The sequence below is a fragment of the Centruroides vittatus genome, unplaced genomic scaffold, assembly GCF_030686945.1.
Source record: "Centruroides vittatus isolate TY-2023 unplaced genomic scaffold, ASM3068694v2 contig_879, whole genome shotgun sequence".
NCBI lineage: Eukaryota > Metazoa > Arthropoda > Arachnida > Scorpiones > Buthidae > Centruroides > Centruroides vittatus.
The window spans coordinates 436,261-457,883 of record NW_027122571.1 but is presented as its reverse complement, the minus strand read 5'-3'; the positions used below and the strand labels follow the sequence as shown (position 1 = coordinate 457,883).

The 21,623-nt window shown below is 29.6% G+C and overlaps 1 protein-coding gene across 1 annotated transcript in view; it reads left to right on the top strand.

Moving 5' to 3' along the window:
• LOC136983223 (leucine carboxyl methyltransferase 1-like) overlaps positions 1-11,726 on the top strand; it is a 38,494-nt gene extending 26,768 nt beyond the window's left edge. The window contains 3 exon segments of the mRNA XM_067279906.1: positions 1,665-1,774; positions 11,095-11,178; positions 11,287-11,726. Of these exon segments, the coding sequence (XP_067136007.1) occupies positions 1,665-1,774; positions 11,095-11,178; positions 11,287-11,410 (318 nt within the window). The 3' untranslated portion in view covers positions 11,411-11,726.
• Positions 11,727-21,623: the final 9,897 nt, after the last annotated feature.

Sequence of the window (21,623 nt, the reverse complement as noted above, 5' to 3'; positions counted from 1 at the left end):
CTATTGGGCAAATCCGATCCAAATTTAATAACATATATACTTGGGAGTTGGTTCTGCAATTCAAGAAAATGTATCAGAAAAAAACAGTCTTTATTTTTCACCTGAATACATGTTACACGATACTGGTCCAAAACATAATATGTCCTTCATAAGCAGATTTATGAACGACAATTTAGTTTTTTGATTTCTAAATAATCGTTTTTCGAAAACATAAGTACATAATATTCAACATTGTTCTATCATTACTTGGACAGAATGTCCAAGTAATGATAGAACAATGTTGAATATAGTATAATGATAGAAGAATGATGAATATTGGAGTAGTATGATTGGATTTGTGCTACTTATGTTTTTGAATGTTGATGTATTTAGAAATCAAAAAACTAAATTGTTGTTTGTAAACCTGCTGATGAGGGACATACAGGTCCAAAACACAATATCATGTAATGTGTATTCAGGTGAAAAATAAAAACATGTTTTCTTGAATTGCAGAACCGTCAGAAAAAAAACAGTCACCAGTATAATATGTACTAAACACAAGATAAGGACACAAAGGCATATAATTGATACTTGGGGTATGGTTTCAATTTTTGAGAAAAAATGTAAAATGTTACTTCAAAATTTAGCCACTAGGGCAAAATTTCATACTGCTGACAAATTGCTTTCTCTTATCTATTTTTTTAATATAGATACACAATTTATCAGTCATTATTCTGGTTTTTTTTTTTTTTTTTGCTCAATCATTTTGTTTTATTATTTTGATTGTTTAAATTATGAGATGTTTTGGTATACCAAATGGAAGCATAAAATAAGAATATAACAATACAATTCCTTTTTGGTGGCGTTTGAACATATTATATATAATAAACATTTCTATAATCACAGAGAATTGTTTCAAAAAAGAAAACCATATAGTGTTTTGAATAATTTAAATGAGAAGAATGTTTTTTCAAGATTTATGTACAGTCAAACCTGTTTTTATACGGGGGGGATAGGGACCACGTAAAAAAGTCTCACTTAGAAAATAACTCGAAACCATACGAAATAACTAGGAATTGCTTTTTTAACTCCTTGGGTCTTTTTCTGCAGCACCTAATGGGGAAAAAAATCCTCTCAGAATTTTAATTTTTATATTAATTAATTATTTCCACTTAAATAGGAATCTAACATTAAAAAGTTAAAAATAATCGTTAAATAATGATTTTATTTGATAAATATAGCTGCAGGAAGTGTTATTTCATTTAACAAGGTGTGAAATTTCACACCTGCAGTCTAAAGCTGGAGGGGAGCTAACTTACCACATCTTTTCAAATATAACATAATATTTATGGTTTTTATGCTATTAAAATAAGAGGGGACCGAAATAAATGTATGAGAAAAAAATTTTACTGAATAAAAAATGAAAAAACCTGCTGATGTCATAGAAAACAACCAATAGAGTTTTTAAAAATTTTACAAGAGTCAATTATGTTCCAATTTGATTGAAATTTTCATATACTGCACAAAAAAAAAATCGCACAGAAAAAGACCGCACAAAAACAGGTTTGACTGTATTTTAAAATATTTTTAAGTGTATTTTGTTAAAATATTAAGATAATTGATGTATTATAATTTTTCCTTGCAATTAAACATTTACTAATGTGAGTTTTCATATATTAATGTAGGTTAATATGGGTGATAAGTTTGGTCAGGTAATGATTCAGAATCTTCAGAAGAGATGTTGCGAGTTACCTGGTGTTAAGGCATGCCAAACTTTGGAGTCACAGAAAGATAGGTAAGTTTAAGAAATTATTAAATATAATTTGTAAAAATCGATTATTTAAAAAAGTTTAGAATTCAATTAATCAAAAAAACTTATTAATATATATTTAAAAGTTTTAAAATATGCTAGTAGTGACCTAAGTAATTAAGTTATGTTATTGAATGTCTTTTACTGTTCTGAGTACAGAAAGTGTTTATAGTGAAATATTAATCAAAAATTTATTTTTTGTAATCTGTTATATATTTTGTCTTGGATTTTTAGTCTTTATTTTACAAAGAAACTTTTACAAATATTTGTCACAGGAACTTCTAAACAATTTGCATAAGTATATGCAGAGGAGAGTTTATAAAAAAGAGATCAAATATACCAGTTTAATTGCATTCCAGTGATTTGTAATGGCCATCTAGAAGACTTCAAAAATATTTTTTTTTGTATTCAATCTTCAATAATGTATATTTTTTAAACAAATAAGCTGTTGTAGAAAGCATATGGAATGCAAAGAACAGTTACTCATAGATTGTAATCCTATAACAAGTGTATACACACATAAACTATATGTCATGTGTATATTTATATAAATGCCTTGATGTTAGTTTGGCATAAAAGTAGGCACCAACATTAATTGATTATATTATAATTCACTATCATCATAATAAGAGTAGTAATAAATAAATGAACATTGAAATTAATGTTTTCCAGTAAAAATATTTTATTTAAAAAATTTTCAATAAAATTTATTTTGTTAATTTTATTTTTGTTATTTTATGAAGACAAAATAAACAATACACACTATAGTTTTACATATAAGTTACCTCATCTTTTCTTGATATGCATTCTAGCTGCTGCTTGTGTTTATTAAGAGAATAAATAGATTCAGAACAATTCTTTTCAATCAATTTCATGAAGTTTGGTTCATTTTTTATGCACCATACTTTGCTTTGAGAAGCTTTTCAAATTTGAATCCTGGTGAAGTATTTATTAAATAAAATATTAATACTTTAAGGAAAAAATATTTTACTTGTATTAAACACTGAATTAATCAATTATTTAATACCAATATTATTCAGTCAGAAATATATCACAAGCTGGCACCTAATACATTCAAAATCTAACTTTTTTCCTGGGTTATCTACAGAATCTACTTATGATTATTAATGACCATTTTATGTTAATTTTGTAATAGTTCTTACAGAATTGATATGAAACAACTATATATAGAGAATTTATTAAAAATATTTAAAAAAAATTAAACAGACAGGAAATAATCTGTTTATTAAAACTATGTTAGCAAACTTATTTATGAAAATATAAACACTTGGGTTATGAGAAGAAAATAATAGAGAAAAGAGAGATTAATCTTTTCTCTTTCATTATCCCAAAATATAAAATGGCCTATTATAAATTTTATATATATATATCATGGTATCATAAATTTGTGCCTTGATTTATTTATTAATGAAGTCTCTTCAACAAAAGAAGAAAACTTAATTCTGTATACAGTAGCCCTTCCCTATCTGTGATTTGTTATCCACAGTCAACTGACCCAAAAATATTGTTTATTTCTGGAATTTTCCTTTGAAGTTTTAAATTGTATGCTATAAAATTTTACCATGTTATTTAGATCTTTATGGTTATCTATCTTGTAACATTCCATCCAGAAAATGAATCTTTCTTTTGTATAGTAATAGTATCGTGCTCTATATACAGGGTTCCTACGCTCCTGGAAAGTCAGGGATTTTTGTTTAGTGTTCGGAAAAAGTCATGGAAAGTCGGAATTTGTCTGTTTAGCTGCTTGTTGATTTTATTTGTGAAATATGGGTGCACTTTGATACATAGTTTGTCTATTAAACTAATTATTAAAGTTGGGTAACAAATATCACTGATTTTGGCAAATTTAGGGCTTAAAAACTGTCAGCATTGATCATACCTGTAGTAATACTTTAGTATGTTATAATTTTGAATATCAAGTAGTTAGAGTGATCACTTTTTTACATGGGAAAAAACGCTTTATTTGAAAAATTTTAAATTTAACTTTTTTGTTTAAATTATGTTACTGTTTAAAAACAGTTGCAATTTTAAAACCAATCTTTCAAAAAAAAAGGGCATGTTGCTAAGTCAAGAGTTCATCTTTTTAAGCACAGTACAGTACTATTTGCATATCAGAGAATACTGTTTGTTGATTTTATGCTTCCTTGTGTTTACTAGATTTGCATACAAATAATAATAAATGATGATAAAATAAAAAAAAGCTTGTGTTTCATTTGTAAATTGCTTATTTTTTTCATCACATTGAAGTTGTAGATCCTATCAAACATGTTTCTACAGGATGCATGTACTATACTTTTTTGTACAGTCTTTGGAATGTGTCAGCTGTGCAAAAAGGGATAGATGTACTTGATGTTCACAGTAAGTAAAATGCTGTTTTACTATGTCGATATTTTACACCATAAGAAATGTGAGGATCAGGGAATTTGGACAAAGTTGGTCAGGGAAAGTTGGGGAATTCAAAACAAGATTTGAGTAGGAACCCTGTATATACTAAGTATCATATAAGGTGAAAATACCCAGGGACTGTTTAACTTATGCAGTCTTTAAAGGCCATTTCACACCAAAATGTTATGCACATCTCATGCAATATGCTCTGTTTTCAGAAAACAGCTTTTATTAATTTAAGGCCCACCAGTGGCTGAATGGATAAAACCACCAAACACTGAATTGCACCTTGTCAACAGGCTGGTCATGTGGAGTTTTCTGGGTTTTCTTCATGTTTGTAACACATAAATAGGGACTAGTTTCCATAAAAGTCCTCTGGGAGGCATCCCTCCTTGGCAGATTACTCATGTGTTGCATTGCTTTAACAAAAATCCAAACCTATTAATTCAAACAAATATATTCACATCTCGAGAGTTATACCTCTATATAACATACACTGAACTCAGTTTTTGCTATTACCCAACAAAAAATTACAAAACATCGTGCAATACTTGACTGAGTTTGCATTTGTAAAAAAATACCTTAACCTTTATATTTTGTTACTTTTTTACATGCTACACAAAAAATTGACATTAAGTAGCATGTTAGGTACTGGAAATGCAACACAAGGGAAATCTGTCAATTGGGGAATGTGCCTGCCAGGTGGGTTTTTAAGGGAAACTGGTCCCTATTTGGGCATTATTGATGCAAAGAAAACCTGGTAAACTTTACTAGCAGACTCTCAGTTCAAATGTGAACCCAAGCTGACAACCAGTGTTTAGGGATCAAATCTGCTTAGCCACTGATGCAGCATAACTGGAGGTGGAAAACAAAAACACCACTGGACTCAAGGTGGAAAATTTTTTGCAGCAGTCTTGACTGGAATTTGATTCTGGATCATTCATGGAATGCTACTGCTCAGTTATCTGGCTGGCTTTCAATGTGTGACGAAAACAAGTGTTTTTGAAATTGACTCTTCATCATGTTACTAAGACAAGAATGTGAAGTGCAAAGACAAAAAATTCAGCAATAAGTTGCATAACTTTCCTGGCAAAAGAATTTAAAATTGCAGTTTGGCCTTTAACCATCAAAATTTCATAGCATCAATCAGTGCAATTGATTCCATAAAATTTTGATGGTTAAAGGTCAAAATGCAACTTTAAATTTTTTTTATATCCCTCTTAAATTCCCTTATATTCAAGCTACTATGCCAAATTTAGTTTTTTAATCTTTGCTCTGTGGTAAAGTGGTAATTCTAGAAAATTACCTCCATAGTCAGCCAAATGGTGAACATCAGCAACTATTGTGACAGATGAAAAAAATAAATCAATAAACTAAACCTTAATAAATCCAGCTATAAATTTATTTAAATAAAAGCACTTTCAACCAGATTTTACTGATCTTGATATTTATTAATTTAATTCATTTTACAAAATTTAATTTTTTGGGTTTATTAATTATCACATTTTAATTATTTATTCTTAAAATTTTCATATTTATGACTTTATTTTGAACTAGCTGTTACCCAAGACTTTGCCTGCACAGATTTTGCAAGTGAACACCATTTATATTCAGTATTTCAACAACCATAGTAATTGTTATATAACACCTACCGCTGAGAATGATGAGAATTGCTGTGAATCAAACAAACTGTTTTCAATTTGATCAATTTTCTGGAACGTTTACAATTATTTTATAACTGAACCAATACACAATAACAAATTTAAATTTAACTGTTTTAAATTTAAAACGGTTCAAACATTTGGTTAAAAAATCAAAATATACAAAAATATTTATAACAATGTCTGAAATGTTATCAATTTAATACACCTAAGTACTGAATGAAGACTAAACGTAATTAAAAACAAAAAATTGCATCTAAAATAGTATTGTAATTATACATTCTAAAGCAGTGGTTCTTAACCTTGCTGGAGGTACCGAACCCCATCAGTTTCATATGAGCATTCACCGAACCCCTTTTAATTGGAAAAATAAAATATAATTTTTCAAATTCAAAACATACGTATATATTTTATTGGTCCACAAAATAAACAAAACCATTATAGAACAAAACATTACGAACAAAGAACAAAACATTAAGAACAAAGAACAAAATTTAAAATCAGTGTGACTGCTGCTGTTGCCTTTTAGACACCAGTTCGGAAATGCGAGGCTTTACCTTGGAAAGTGCCACTCGCATGTCATCTTCGCAATTAAGTCTGTTCCTTTTCTTCGTTTTAATGTCCAGCATCCTCGAAAAGGATTGCTCGCAAAGATATGTTGTCACAAACGGTATCAAAATCTCCAGAGCTTTCTTCGCAATAGCAGAGTACGTTACTATTTGGTGGCACCAAAACGATGAGAGCGTTGTTGTTTTGAAGAGTTGCTGTTGAACCTGGCTCTGCTGAATTTCAATGATTTCATCCAGGTATGTATCATTGACATCTGTTTTCTCAACATCAAACGTAAACGGCTGCCTCACCCATGCTGGATATAACTCTCTTGAAGGGAAGTACCCTTCAAGAGACTTTGCAAGCTCGTCTAAGTGCATGGAAATTGCGTGCTTCAGTTCCCCCGATACAGAAATATCTCCGATTCCAGGCACATCATAATTCTTATTTACACATTCGTCTAGCAGGGTAAAGTTTGCAAAGTTACCGTTTTCTATTCGTCGTTTCCACAACGGTAGCTTTTTTGAAACTCCTTCAGGGCTTCTTCCGCTTCGAGGATGTTGACACCACCGCCCTGCATCTGTTGATTCAGATGGGTGAGAGCTGCGAAGATATCAGCCATGTACGCAAGCATGAGAATAAATTCAGAATTTTTGAAGCAATCTGCATGACCATGTTGGTGCTCTTGCAAAAACAGGGCTAATTCCTCACGTAGGGCAAAAACACGATTCAGAACCTGTCCCCGGGATAACCACCGAACGTTTGAATGGTACAGAAGTACCTCGAATTCAGACCCCATTTCTTTACACAACTCCTTGAAGATGCGGTGCCTCAGAGCACTATTTCGTGCACAGTTCACGCATTCCACTACAATTTTTAAGACTTCGGCTAGTTTTGGAGGCATGGTTTTTGTTGCCAACGCATGCCTGTGTAGAATACAATGTGTAACAACGATGTGTGGTGCGTCGGCTTTCACTAGCGCACCAAAACCAGACTTTCTTCCCAGCATGGCTGGAGCTCCGTCTGAACAAACTGCAGAAACCATATCCCACGAAAGATTATTTTCTTTGAAGTCATCCACAAGTTTCTTTACATCGGCTGCCTTAGTTGTTGTTGTAAGAGGCTTATACAATAAAAAATCTTCCTTTATAACGTCGTCTTTCACATAGCGCACAAATACTGCAAGCTGGCTTAGACTGGAAACGTCTGTAGTTTCGTCGAGTTGAAGGCTGAATTTTGCCGGGCTTGAAATCAGATCTGCAACTACTTGGGCCAAGATATCTTTGCTCATGTTGTCTATTCTGTCACTGATGGTGTCATTTGAAAGAGGAATTTGGGATAACTTAACTTCAGCCACTTTTCCCAGCATAATATTCGTCATCTTCAACACGGCTGGTTTTATGAGTTTTTCACCAATATTGTGTGGTTTGCCCTGCTTTGCGATAAGGTAAGCGACTTCGTACGATGCTGTAAGGATCGGTTTATCGATGGGTACAAAGCCAAGGACAGGCAGACTACCCTTTTCATCAAATCTGGCCCTCTTCACCTTGAATTCAGCGAGTGTTGTATTTTTGTAATTTCCATGCAGATAAAAGAAGTGTTCTCTTAGTTTTGCCGGTGCTAGACTAGAATTGCTCAACTTGGCATTGCAAATCATGCAACAAGGACTCTGACTCCCATCATGTTCCGTTATACATGTGAATCCATATTGTACATATTCGTCTGACCACTTTCTTTTTTTGCTCGACATAGTATGAAGGGATTAAAATATTAAAAAAGAAATCACACGACGTATAATCACGACAGTCACAATTCGAATACTGGGCGCACCAAATTTCCTGCAGCATAGAAAGGCCAAGCGATGTTGCGTGATCACCCGCAGCCAATGATAGCCAAGTGGGGCGTGTCATCACGAACGTATGAGTCGGGTGTGTGCTTGACTGTCTTGCAGGTCGTTTATACGTGTATTCGATTGGGACCTCTTCACTTCGTTTCAGTTAAAGAGTAAGAGAAGTTAGTTTCCCAATAGAACACACGTTATGTAGCATTAGTTTTCGAAACCAATACGGTTTCTACGTCACGATAACATCAGGTGGTTGACCTCCGCCGAACCCCTGAGACTGACTCGGCGAACCCCAGGGGTTCGGTCAAACCCAGGTTAAGAACCACTGTTCTAAAGAATTTAAAGAATTGATAATTAAAGATGATCAGTAAAATCTGATTGAAAACGTTTTTATTTCAATAAGTTTATAGCTGGATTTATTAAGGTTTAGTTTATTGATTTAACTATTGCGAGCTTCTCCAGAACCAACTAAGACCAGCTTTCTGCAGGAGATGTCAAGATATCTTTTCCAATGTTGTGTGCTTCATACAAGACAATAACAGGTCTCATACAACAAATGACACCAGGATGTTTCGAGATATGTGGTTTCGAGGGCTTCCACGTCCTCCATACTCTCTTATTCATCACCAGTTGAGTTTCACCTCTTTTGGCCATTATAAGACACACTGTTGTAGGACTGCCATTCCCAATCTGACAAGGAGGTTCAACCTGCAATGCATGAGTTGCGCAGTGGCTAGCCAAAAGACTTCTGGCATTTATGCATTGGTATCCCACTGGCACAAATGCATAAATGATGCATTTGTGCCAGTGGGATACCAGTGTATCAAGATGTCATATGCCTTTACTTTGTAAGTTGGTGTTTCAGAGCACCTTTTCAGTTACTTAATGATTGACCCTTGTGTGTATAATTTATTTTTTATTTATGGTTTTATTTTTTCATTGTTTTTACTTTCCCTGCTGTTATATAAAATTAAGTCTATATATTTTTTAATTAATATAAAATAATAAGAAAGTTTTTTTATAAAAATCTCATAACAGATGGCATCACATACAAGTTTAGTTATTTATTTTGATTAATAATATAAATGTTATTTTTTAAATAAAATCTCAAAAGCCAGGAAAGTTACACAACTTGCTAGATTTTTTTTATATATATATATGGTAATTTGTATGTTAGTATTATTTTATCATTGCAATAATTATCATCATCATTTAGGGTTTATACAAAAACCAACTTTTTAAAAAACTGGTTTTCAAATCTCAACTTTTCTATGAAATAAGGAATGTTTACAACTTATTTTAGAACTTTTTAATTTATTTGATATTTATAAAATTTCAAAAATATAACAAAATAAAATGATCAGTGTCTACACAAAACAAAAAAAGGAAATGCTAGATTATCACATTAAACTATAAAATTTACTCCATAGAAAATCATAAAGAAAAAGGAATAATAATGAATGCCTACAAAATATTTTATTTCCTATTTTTCCTAAGAAAATATGATTTTAGAAAGCAAAGAACGTCTATAGATCTATTGCTAACTGTGTCCTTATTTTGCATAGAAAATTGTGATAGAAAAAACTCACTTGCTACTGAATTGGGTTTAATCGTCTTTAAAGCATTAAATAATAAATCTAAATTTTTTGCTCTTTTATTTGTATCCTCTAATACTAAAAACTTCTTTTTTAGTGTCTTAAGGTTGGACGAAGTCACTTCATGTTCTTGGAGATATTTATGTATTGATTTTTCCATAGCATTTTTTAAAGTTATGGCTTGATTTTCTTCTTCACCACTTTTTTGTCACTGCAGTCATCTTCTATAGAATAATTTGGATATAATCTTGATAATATTTGTCCAGATAACTTAATATCAGATTTTGCAGCTAGTGGAAGAAATACACCAGACAACTTTGTCCAAACGTTCTGTAGATTTTGTAAATAAAGAAGTGTTACTAATCCCGTTTGTCTTCTCTCTCGAATTTGTATTTCTACAGCATTTAATAACTTGGAACTAATTTCAGTTTTCAAATTTTTCAATTCACATAACAGAAATTCAAATATGCCTTCACTTGTTAATAAATAAGATGACAAGATGCAAACTTTGTCGTCCTAACGCATCAGCTACTAAATGTATTTGTCCTTAAACTTTAAGGAGCTCTACAATTTTACAATACTCTGCATCATTCCACATGTGAGAAGCACTAATGTCATTCAAAGCTAAAACAACACATTCTTTTAAGTGTACAAATCTTTCTATCGTTTTTCCATTGTTGAAAGATCCAATTCTTTCTAGTCGTAAGGAGAATTGGATGCTTTTTAGACAGAGGGATTTTTTGTTTTTGTAGTTAATTTTATGAAACTTGGTATTTAACAATATTCCCATTTTATGTCAGAGACAATTTTGTGTCAAAATGTTGATGTTTTTAATCAAATAATTAATTTATTTATATATTAAGTCTAGGCTCAAAAACCTGTTTTGTTTTTGTTTTGTTTTTTTTTTCCAGTTGGGGAAATCCCGGTTTTCAAATTATATAAATTTCTTCAAAAAACCGGGTTTTAAAAACTGACAAACCCTATCATCATTCTTGTTGTTGATTAGTTTATTGAAAAGTGATACTGAAAAATTAGAAAGCCAGCATTAATTCTTGAATAAGAACATAGTAGTTGGAATTATTGATATTCAAATTACATATTATGAATTGTTATAATTACAATTCTGTTTTAAAATATTGTAAAATATTAAACCATTAAATGTGTGTTGAACTTTAATTATTTTTAATTTCATTTTCAGTCTATATTTGTATATTTCAATTTGGTCAATTTAATCAAAATTTTTTTACAAAGGTTTTTAACTGAAGGATGGGAAGGAGCAAAAACTTGGAGTATGATGGAAGTGTATGATTCATTACCTTCTCAAGAAATTCGAAGGTAAGGAAATTTAAATTTTATACAGTTAAAAATTCTTTATAACAGTATTTAGTTTTTTATAAGTTATAAGCATTTATTATTTAATGATGATTTATTTTATTTTTTTAGAATAGAGAGTTTAGAGTTCCTGGATGAAAAGGAATTATTATTGCAGCTATTACAGCATTATTGTATTACTTTGGCTTATAAAGGTGACAAGGAACTCTTGTTCTGTGATGTTGGATTTGCATAGTCATCCTTGTACATTGTTGTTCTTCATTATTTGTGTTCTCTTCTTGAATTATACAATCATCATAAAGCCATGTTCACTTCTAGCCAAGAAGTATACAAGATGAAGATATTGTCAAATATTAAAAATAACATAATAATAATAATTATAATAATCGACTTAAAGTAAAATTTTTAATATATTTGTGACATGTTTGTTATTTTACAAATCTGTACACTCATGCTGTTGTTAATATAATGTAATAATTGTTGCAAGATTACAAGTTTCCTTTCTTAATCTATCTATTGTCATTTTAAAAATACATTTGATAAAGTTTTAATCTGTTTTTTTTCTTGCACTTAAAATGCCAAAGCTTTTACTGTGCTTTATTACAAAACAAAAATATATTTATTATTGTAACTTTGTTTTCATTGTCTAAAATACTAATATATTGTTTTGCCAATTTGATTATTTGAAAAAAGAGAGAAAATTAAATTTGTAAAGTTCATAAAGCGTTCGTGTAAATTTTTGCACCAGAACTTTTGTAGGGTCACTTTGATTAGAACATTAAAATAAATTTTCATCATCAATGAAATTAGAAGTTCAAGTGAAAATTACAGATGCCCTAAATAATGATGGAAAGGTATTATCTTTGCTGACCTAACATTGTACTCAAAACACAATAGGATTTATCAACAATTGTGGGTTGTTCTAATTTGCCTTTTCTATACAGCATTACGAGTAACTTTTTAAATTTATTTTCCATGATTTTCCAAAGAATGAATTTACTATTTTTTTTATTTTTAATATGCAGGGATAGAGAATCTAATTTCAAAATTAAGGACCTTACTCATTTTTAATATTGAATATTAAATTACTCAACTTTTGAATCCATGGAATCATTTTATTTTGTTAAAAAATAATAAATTACTACCTAATATGATTTTTGGGAGAAATGGAAATGCTTTAGAAATGTTCCATCAAGTATAAACAGGAAGATAAAATTGTTTTATTTCTGTAGTGGATTTTTTAAAGAAGGCAGTACATTTAATGACATCCAGTGAAAACGAACTGTTTTTTAAATGATAACCTAATAACTTTTCAGGAAGTGGTGTTTTTTTATAGATAAATAGTAAAAAGTTTATACACAGTATACATGGCTGTCTGACTTGGGTTTTTTTTATTATTATTTATTACTCATATCTTTAAAATCAACTTAGTGGTATTTGCAGTAAGAGTAATAAAAAGTTATCTTGGAAATGATGATAATGTATATATTATACTTAATGTAGTTTTAAAATTATTTTTTATAGTAAAATTATAAGATAGCAATGATCTCTGTAAAAAAAAGACAATAGATTTTTGTTGCATCAGTTTGGTTTCCATCTTTCAATCATTAGAAAAAAAAATTTTTTTCTAGGATACTACCTGCTTTAAATCTAGATTTTATTTATTAAAAATATTAATGAGAACTTTAAATGATTTTTATTGTTATATATAATCAATTTATTATATTATTTACAAATCATTTAGTTTGCTGGATTATTTTAATCCAGGAAATATCTAATATTTAAGAAAATCTTATGTGCATTACAGTTAATAAATTTTTTAATCTTCTTTTTCTTGCACTCAAAATGCCAAAAAATTTTAAACAGTTTAAAGAACTGTTTAAAATCATAATTTTATTGGCTAAATACTTTAAAACAAAATAAAATTCATAATAAATAGGAAAATATATTGGGTAACTGAACTTTCAGATTTGAGTTCCCATTTACTATGCTTTTCATATAATTTAACACAGTTGATTTGTGTACATTCATAAAATAAGGTTGTGTTGATAGTTTATATTGTAATATTCTATATATTACAATATATATAATTACAATAATTCTTAACTTTTATTTTCATAAGTATCTTAATTTATTTTCCAATTTAAAATGGATTTTTTAAATATTTTGTAAGAAATTTGTTTTATGAATTTTGTTTGCAGAGATGTATGCCTACATAAATAATATACACACGTGTATACATTATTAATTTAGTCACTTAAAAAAATAATTTATTACAACAAGAAATATTCTGAAAACGGATTTAAAATAGTTATTTTTTCAGTTTATTAGTTGTTGCACGTTTTTATACTTCAAGGAACTTGAGGTTGCAACACTCAACATCATTAAAACCTTTGTAAATATTGAATAGTTGTCGTTCCGATATACAAGGAAAAACAATTGCGAATGTTTACCTACATCAAACAAAAATAATATATAAAAAAAATTTCCTTGGATGAACAATATACCAAATAAATTTTTCATGTTGTTTAGATTACTCTAAAAAAACTCGTTGATTCATTTAACCTGAGGGGATCACTTATTTAACTGCTGTTAAATTGTATGTAGGTTGTTGATTTTGTTTCATTAAATTTTTATCATCGTTTAATATGCTTCTGGGCATATTTTAGTAAAAGTAATATGGATTGGCTACAAAAGTTTAAGAAAACTGCTTTAATATACCAATACAACTTAGTATTAAAGTGTTAATTTGATATTTTCATACATTTAATTCTACATATATAAACTTAGTTCAATTAAGTTGCCGAAAAAATGATGGGTTTAATAAATTTGAGTTTAAATCTACCAGAAAACTTCGTGGCACTTCCAAATTCTACTTAAACAATTTGTTGGACTTGTAATTTTTTTTTTCTTTTCCCCTCTTGTTTTCCAACTTCAGATGCTTATATTTTATATGTTTTCTAGATGATCCATCATAATAGGTGGGAATGAACTCTATTCTATAAGAATTGAAATATAATTCAAGAAATGGATATTTAGGTTATAGTCTAAAACTGATATTTACCTCCAAGCTGTGCTGTAAAGCAAAAAATAAATTTTTAATGTATATTTCTATTTCTGCTTATAATTGTAGAAAACATCAAAAGTTCTGTATTCTTCGTTTAAAAAAAAAAATTAAAATATAGTCCGATTTACAACGTGATAAACTTCGATTTTTCATCCGAATGAGTGCCGATATTACCATTAGGAAATGATTAGTGCAGTGACCATTTCGCATTTTATAGCTCTGCGAACTTTTTAAATTTATTTGGTGGTTTATTCTTTAATGTTAATGTCTTTTTTTACTTGAATTATTCTTTATAAAGATAGATATAATTGTATTTATAAGACGCTACAGGCTATATAAAATTTTTCTATTTATTTGTTTGATATATAAAATTAAAAATTTTTAAAACTGAATAAATATTTCATTCAGTTTAAAAAAGTTAAGATAAAAATTATTACAACCATTTATATATATATATATGAACAAGTTTTAATACTATTTTTAGAGATGCTTTTATTTCAAAAATTCGCATAAAGTTTGAATATTTCTTTTGATCTTTAAGTCAAACGAAATTTCGTCAGCGGAATTTCACTTAAACTGAATGTACTGTATGGCTTGATAATGTCTTCGATACTCCTAATGATTTTCAACGGTTTTAATTTCTCATCGTTTGCATTTGTGAGATCAAAAATTATCTTTTGGTAACATTTTGATTCACATCTAGGCCTAATTTCTCTTTTACCGTTATTTTGTCTTATCTAAACTATAATTTATTCACATTAAAGGTAATATAAATGATTAAGCCATTATCTTTTGCGTTTTACAGTACTTGTATATTAATTTTAATACACGTCGATCAAGTTAAGAGTACATCATTGAAGTTTTTAATGCGCTGCACATGAAGTCAGATCAGTCGGTTTCAGTATTAATTTTAGTTATGTTTATTATAACTGTATATAATTGATGGGAGATTAAGAAAACAGATTTAGTATTCGTTTAATATTGAAAAATTTGCGAGAATGATCATATTTTCAAAGTTGACCTTTGTCTTAGAGGCTTTATCGATATTACGGACTTTACAATAACTGCAGTGGCATAGCAAGGGGGTGTATCATGCACCGGGCGCCACTCGCAGAGGGGCGCCCAAATTGTCTCCAAGACAAACTATGTGTGTTTATTGGCGCTTCCTCTCCCCTCCAGAAAGTGTCGGGCGCCAGTGATGTTCGCTACGCCACTGAATAACTGTTCAAGTCATCTCAATAAACCCCCATTTCGTTGTAAATTTTGTTTAATTGCTAGTATCAAATTCTTCATTATGGACAAATGGATTCTCTATAGGATCGGTTCCCGTCTAAGAGCCATAACATGAATTCTCGATCAAACTCTATATGAAAAATAATGGCACTGAATTAAATTCAAATCATCATCGACATATATTGATGATGATTTTCATTTGATTTCTTCATGAATACTATTTACGAGAATTGTTGTATTTGAAGCAATTATAAACGAAATTTCTGGTTTACTTGAATAAAACTCTTCAATTAGGTTAGATTACGTTAGCATGCAGTTATTATTTAATATATCACAGTTGTAAGTTTATCCAAAATCATACGTTAAAATAAGTTAGATTCTAATATTAAACTAAAGTTTCGACATGAATAATTTAATTTATATTGTATTTTACTTGAAATTTGGAGGAAAAATATTAGATTCGTGATACAGTTGGCTCAAATGTAGCATACGATACAATATGAAGTCTAATGCGAAATTTATTAAAAAGTACATATTACAGCAAAATATTTGATAAGTAGATTACAGTTGTTTTCAAACTCCTAGTTTGATAACTGATTGAATTTACAGAATTGATTCTTTATTTTTAGCGGAAACGACTAAATTGAGATGTCATTTTAATTAATATATCAAAAATTTCAGCCGAGGATATTCTTGTGAGAAAGAAACATTGACCACTCCAGTGATTTTATAGTAGCGAATGGTTCTTTCACGAGGAAAGTCCCAGTTCAAATTACGCTCTAGCGGACACCCTTCTATTTCCTGAATAACCAGTGAAAGGTAAAAGGGAGGAGTTTTGTTACTTGTTACTGCATAAGCGGAAAGGGTGTTACCGGCAAAAAAAAAAAAAATAGAGCGAACCTTGTCATTTAGTTTTTCTTCTTTCCTATTTATTAATAAGTATCTAATTTTGTTATATTATTATATTAAATTATTGGTAATGTACTGTACCTACTGGCATTGCTTTAAAATAGATACATACGAGTATGCATTATTATTGTTTCATTTTTAATGTTTTAACAGAATATTGTGTCATGTCAACACGTAATCTTTTAGATTTAAAAATAAGAGTTTCAATTTATCAAAATGTGGCACTTTCTTAATAAAACGATGCCTACTCGTTGCTTGTATCGTTCGTTGGAATCAGTACAGACGATTTGGTGCCTGCTTTAGTGCCTAAATTTTTTGTTTATAGTAGTATTAGGCACATTATGTATTTTTGTTCTAACGTCCAACTTTGTCGGATTACAAATGCATTTATTTCTACAAACTTAATTGATGAGCAGACGCTTTAAAACTTTTACTATAGCAATAAATCTCTCTACAACAATATTTTTTTATTATTCTGTTAAATATAGCTATACAGGGATTTGATATATGTGCAGTACATTCACATACATACATTCTACAATGAAATGTGATTTTAACTAAACTTCATCGCTGTTTTTACTTTCTCTACAAGAGAATTTATTGAATATATTTTAAAATATTTAAGTTTAGACTATATATCGCTTCTATCAATAAATAATAGGCATATGATATGGCCTAATCGTTTTTTTTCCTTGTCCTCATGCATTAACGTATTAATTATAATTCTTATTGCCTCTAGTGCTTTTCCGGTTTTCTTCTTTTTTGATTTAACCCGTGGTCTATATTTCACTTTATCATTTTGCATTCTTTCTAGATGGCATTTCTCCATAATTGTCGACTTTCTTACATGACATCTATCACTCCTGTCAGTTCTTTTACGTCCTGTCATAATTTTAAAAATCTCTTTTGTGTAGTATGTAGCAATTCCTTCTTTTTGTTTTAAATTCCTAATTTTTCTGTTATATTTCAGTATATATTTTGATATTACTGTTTCATAATTCTGTGCAATTAAGGTCTGTTGATGGTCGGGAGAAGCTTGGATGCTATAAATGCAATAGAATGAATAATTTCTAACAAATATTTTAAAGGCCGTTGCAAAATGATACTCAAAATGACAAATGACCCCACTATTAAAAAAAAAAAAATTCCCAAAGGTCATATTACGAGAGACATGATAGGGCCTTGTTTGAGGACTTCTTCTCTCTTTTATTTAAAAAAAAAAAAAAGAAACGAAAAGAAAAGAAACATTCATTTACATAACTGTATTTATGGAAATTTGTTTTCTCTATTTTTTATATTTTGTGTATTTTGCAAAATATTTTGCATATTTCTAAATTTATGTGCATAAATATTCATGATTCATTATCACATTTTTACATTAAAGGAAACATAAGAAATTGCATACGGATTTATATATAATTTGTTTTCTATAATTATTTATATTTTTAAAATAATACATATTTAAAATCCTGAATTTACAAGCATATATAATAATAATTAGGCCTAAATATACGGAAAATATTCAGTTAGACTGAAAATTAGCATTTCATAAAATAAAAATCTACTTATTTTTATTTTTTATTTTTACGTTCAAAATTCTCATTTGAAAATACTGAATAGAGTTTATTCAAAATATATAATAATTTTGCTTTATATCACAATGAAGTGTAGTACAATCGACACAACGCTTTTCTTTACATCCTCCTTTAATTTGTTTTTTTTTTTTTTTTTTATTTGCTGAGACGTGTTTCGGGCATTTGCCCCTCAGCTGGCGGCTTTTTCATTTTTACAATAATAAAATATTTTTTTGTTATTATTATTAGTAGTAGTAGCAGTAGTAGTAGTAAAAATTAGTACATTAATTAAATAAATGCATTTTGATAATTAAATTAAAGTTAGAAGTTTGTTAATATTACGAAAATGGCTCAGTATTTGTTCCTTTATAAGAATTAGGTTATAAAATCAGTTTTTGGTAGATTTTCTACAAGTATTGTAGATGTTGTTTTAAAACATATTTGTGATATATATAGGCCTATATAAATTCACACATGTACAGTACACACACACACACACACACACACACAGCAAATAATATATACTGTACATGGTACGATCCAAAAATTCGGGGACTGGACTGCAGTAATCTATGACAACAAAAACATGTATTTGAAGTTACAGCGTATGAAATGGATTCTACCAAACCACCTCTACGTGTTCATGTTACTTTCACCCATGTCATGTGATTAAACCGCGAGCGTTGCTGTTTTTTTTTCCGGAGATAGTTACCTTTGTTCTGCGACATAATAAAAGTGGAGTTTCAAGAACAACCTCCAACATTTCGACTTCGCCATGGTAGAATCACCGTACACCTTTCTTAGCAATTTTAAAGTCTCCGTAGGTGTTTTATCTAAACGCTGACAAAATTTAATGTTAGAGGTTGTTCTTGAAACTCCACTTTTATTACGTCGCAGAACAAAGGTAACTATCTCCGGAAAAAAACAGCAGCGCTCGCGGTTTAATCACATGACATGGGTGAAATTAACCTGAACACGTAGAGGTGGTTTGGTAGAATCCATTTCATACGCTGTAACTCCAAATACATGCTTTTGTTGTCATAGATTACTGCAGTCCCCGAACTTTTGGATCTTACCACGTATATATGTGTGTGTGTGTGTGTGTGAATATAAACACATGCTTACATAGAACCGTGCCAATTAATGAGTCGGAGAGACGACTAACTTATGCGCCAGATTGGAAGTGATACCAGAAAGGCGTCATAATGTTTATATAAATATAAGTACATTGGTGCCATTCTTAGGCTTATCTCAAGTACGTAACGGTCCCGTACTTACTTAAGTATAAGGTATGTATAAACACATAAGGTATACAAGATATACCTTAGATGTTCGTGTTTGTATACCAAGGTAAAGTATACAAACACGAACACACACAATAACAAAATGATTAGTACAAGTTATAAAAAATTATAGCAACGTGTAATTTCTTAGCTTTCAATAACAAAGATCGTATCAGATTTTTTTAAAAAAAGAAAAATATAAAACAGTTTTCATCTTTGTATCATTTATAACACGAATATACAACTTTTTAAAAAATATTAATATTACAATAGATGAAAGTCTAAAGTCCAGCGGCTGGACTCCAGCCCAACAGTGGCAGTGGATAAAACCAGTGAACACTGGACTTAGTTGCGGGTTTGTGCGTCACCAAGTTGACTGTGTGGAGTTTCCGGTTTTCTTCGCGTGTCTAACACCTAAATAACGGCCAGTTTTCCGTAGAGGGTCTTTCCAAAAGACCTCGCCCATGTGTCGCGTTTCTCGTTCTATCAACCGTTTATAAATAAACGATAAATATAGTTAGACTTTCCGAAGTCCAACTGTATTTATTGTTTATTTATAAACTATATTAAGAATACTATAAATTGCGTTTTTTAAATATTATAAATTAAGAAATTGATTATAAATAATTCTATAGAAAGTTTTTATTTTTCTCCCTCTGTGAGTACTAAGAGGGCCTTTTTCATACTCGTTTTGATTTCGGCTAAACCCACTGTGGAGGGCTGAAAATGAAAAGTTTTCGAGGTTTCTCGACTGCCCAGGTTCGTCCAGAACGGCAGTTGATACAACCGCCTGTGTTATCCGGCCGTCTTTTATAAAAGTTAATGACGAATACAGCAAGAATAATAATCATAAAATTTGACAATTCAAGGCTTAAAATATTAAATCTGTGATATATTTAAAGATACAAAAAATTCAAAGCAGTTTGTACAATAAAAACTGCTATGTAATTCATGATTCGTCATTAATAATAATTGATGACTTAATGATAATAAATGCGTCGTTATTATTCATTTCTATTGCAATTTTGCATTTCTTGAATTAATAATTTTCACTTTTTTATTTTTATATTTAAGGGAAAATAACTATAGACAAAGCTAAATATTTTGGAACTGACAGATGTAAACATAAACGATATTATATCTCGACAATTTAAAGCAAAATTATAATTTTATCTTTTTTATTTGTAAATTCTATTACGAAAACATATCTTTATTTTGATTAATGTATCAAAAAATTTTCAATATTGTAATGATTTTTGTTTTGTTATAGCCTATTATTTTCATATGTAAAAAGAGAATAGTGTTGCGGCGTGGTGAGAGAATGGAATGAAATAAATTTGTTTTATCTTTTATAAATGTTATTAATTTATAGATTATACCAGTTACTATAAAAGTACAAAATAAATATTGAAATGAATATAAAAATATTTATTTTAAGGAAAAACACGTTATAGTTTTCACATAGAATACATTCTGTGTAAACGATATCTCGTAAATGATTATTAAAACCAGAATAAATTCGAATTAAAATTTTCTAAAAAGTTATTAAAATAACTAATATCCTAATAATTCAAAATTATTTCAAGGAATTTAAAATATCGATAAACAACGCTATATTTTTATACGAAGGATAGGCCTATAATATACCCTTCACACTAAATACAATTAACCTTACAATTGCAAGAAACTATTGAATAATATTTCGTAATAATTCAATTAAGTCGGAAAAAGGAAGAGATGTTACACACCGTTTGATGCAAAAATGAAATATTTGAAAACATTGTTTTCCTTAAGACAAAAATACACGAAGTACTATCGTTTAAAAGCCAGAATCTACAAGGTAACAGCTGAGTTTGAAGTGGTCTAGATTTTCTAATCGCCCCGACAGCATATCCTAGCTTTTATTACACTATTATCAGTTTCCACCTTATTATATTTGATTTTGTAATTCAATGTAAACTTATTATCAGTTAATTTTATCGAATTACTTTCGTTATAAAACAAGTTATTTGTATAGCAGCTGCAAAGCACGCAGTTATTTCAGTTCTGTTTTGCAGTTATGAAATAATTACTCAATTAATTACAATCTAATGAAATAAATAAAAGTGAATGTAAAACTAGTTAATCACTATCAAACTTTTATAACTTTATACCGAATATTTACTTCATTTATTAATAAATTATAAAAGTGAATAAATAAGGTAAATTTTATGAATTTCGAAAATGGAAATCCTTTCTGTTTTACTCTTTCCTCCTGTGGCACTAAGAGGGTGTTTCTTTGGGATCGCCCATTCCCGCAACGGAAGCGGCCGGATGGCGAGAGATCCGACCAGACGTATCCAGTATGGACCACCCCCGAAAATTTTCTAAGGGTTTATCGAA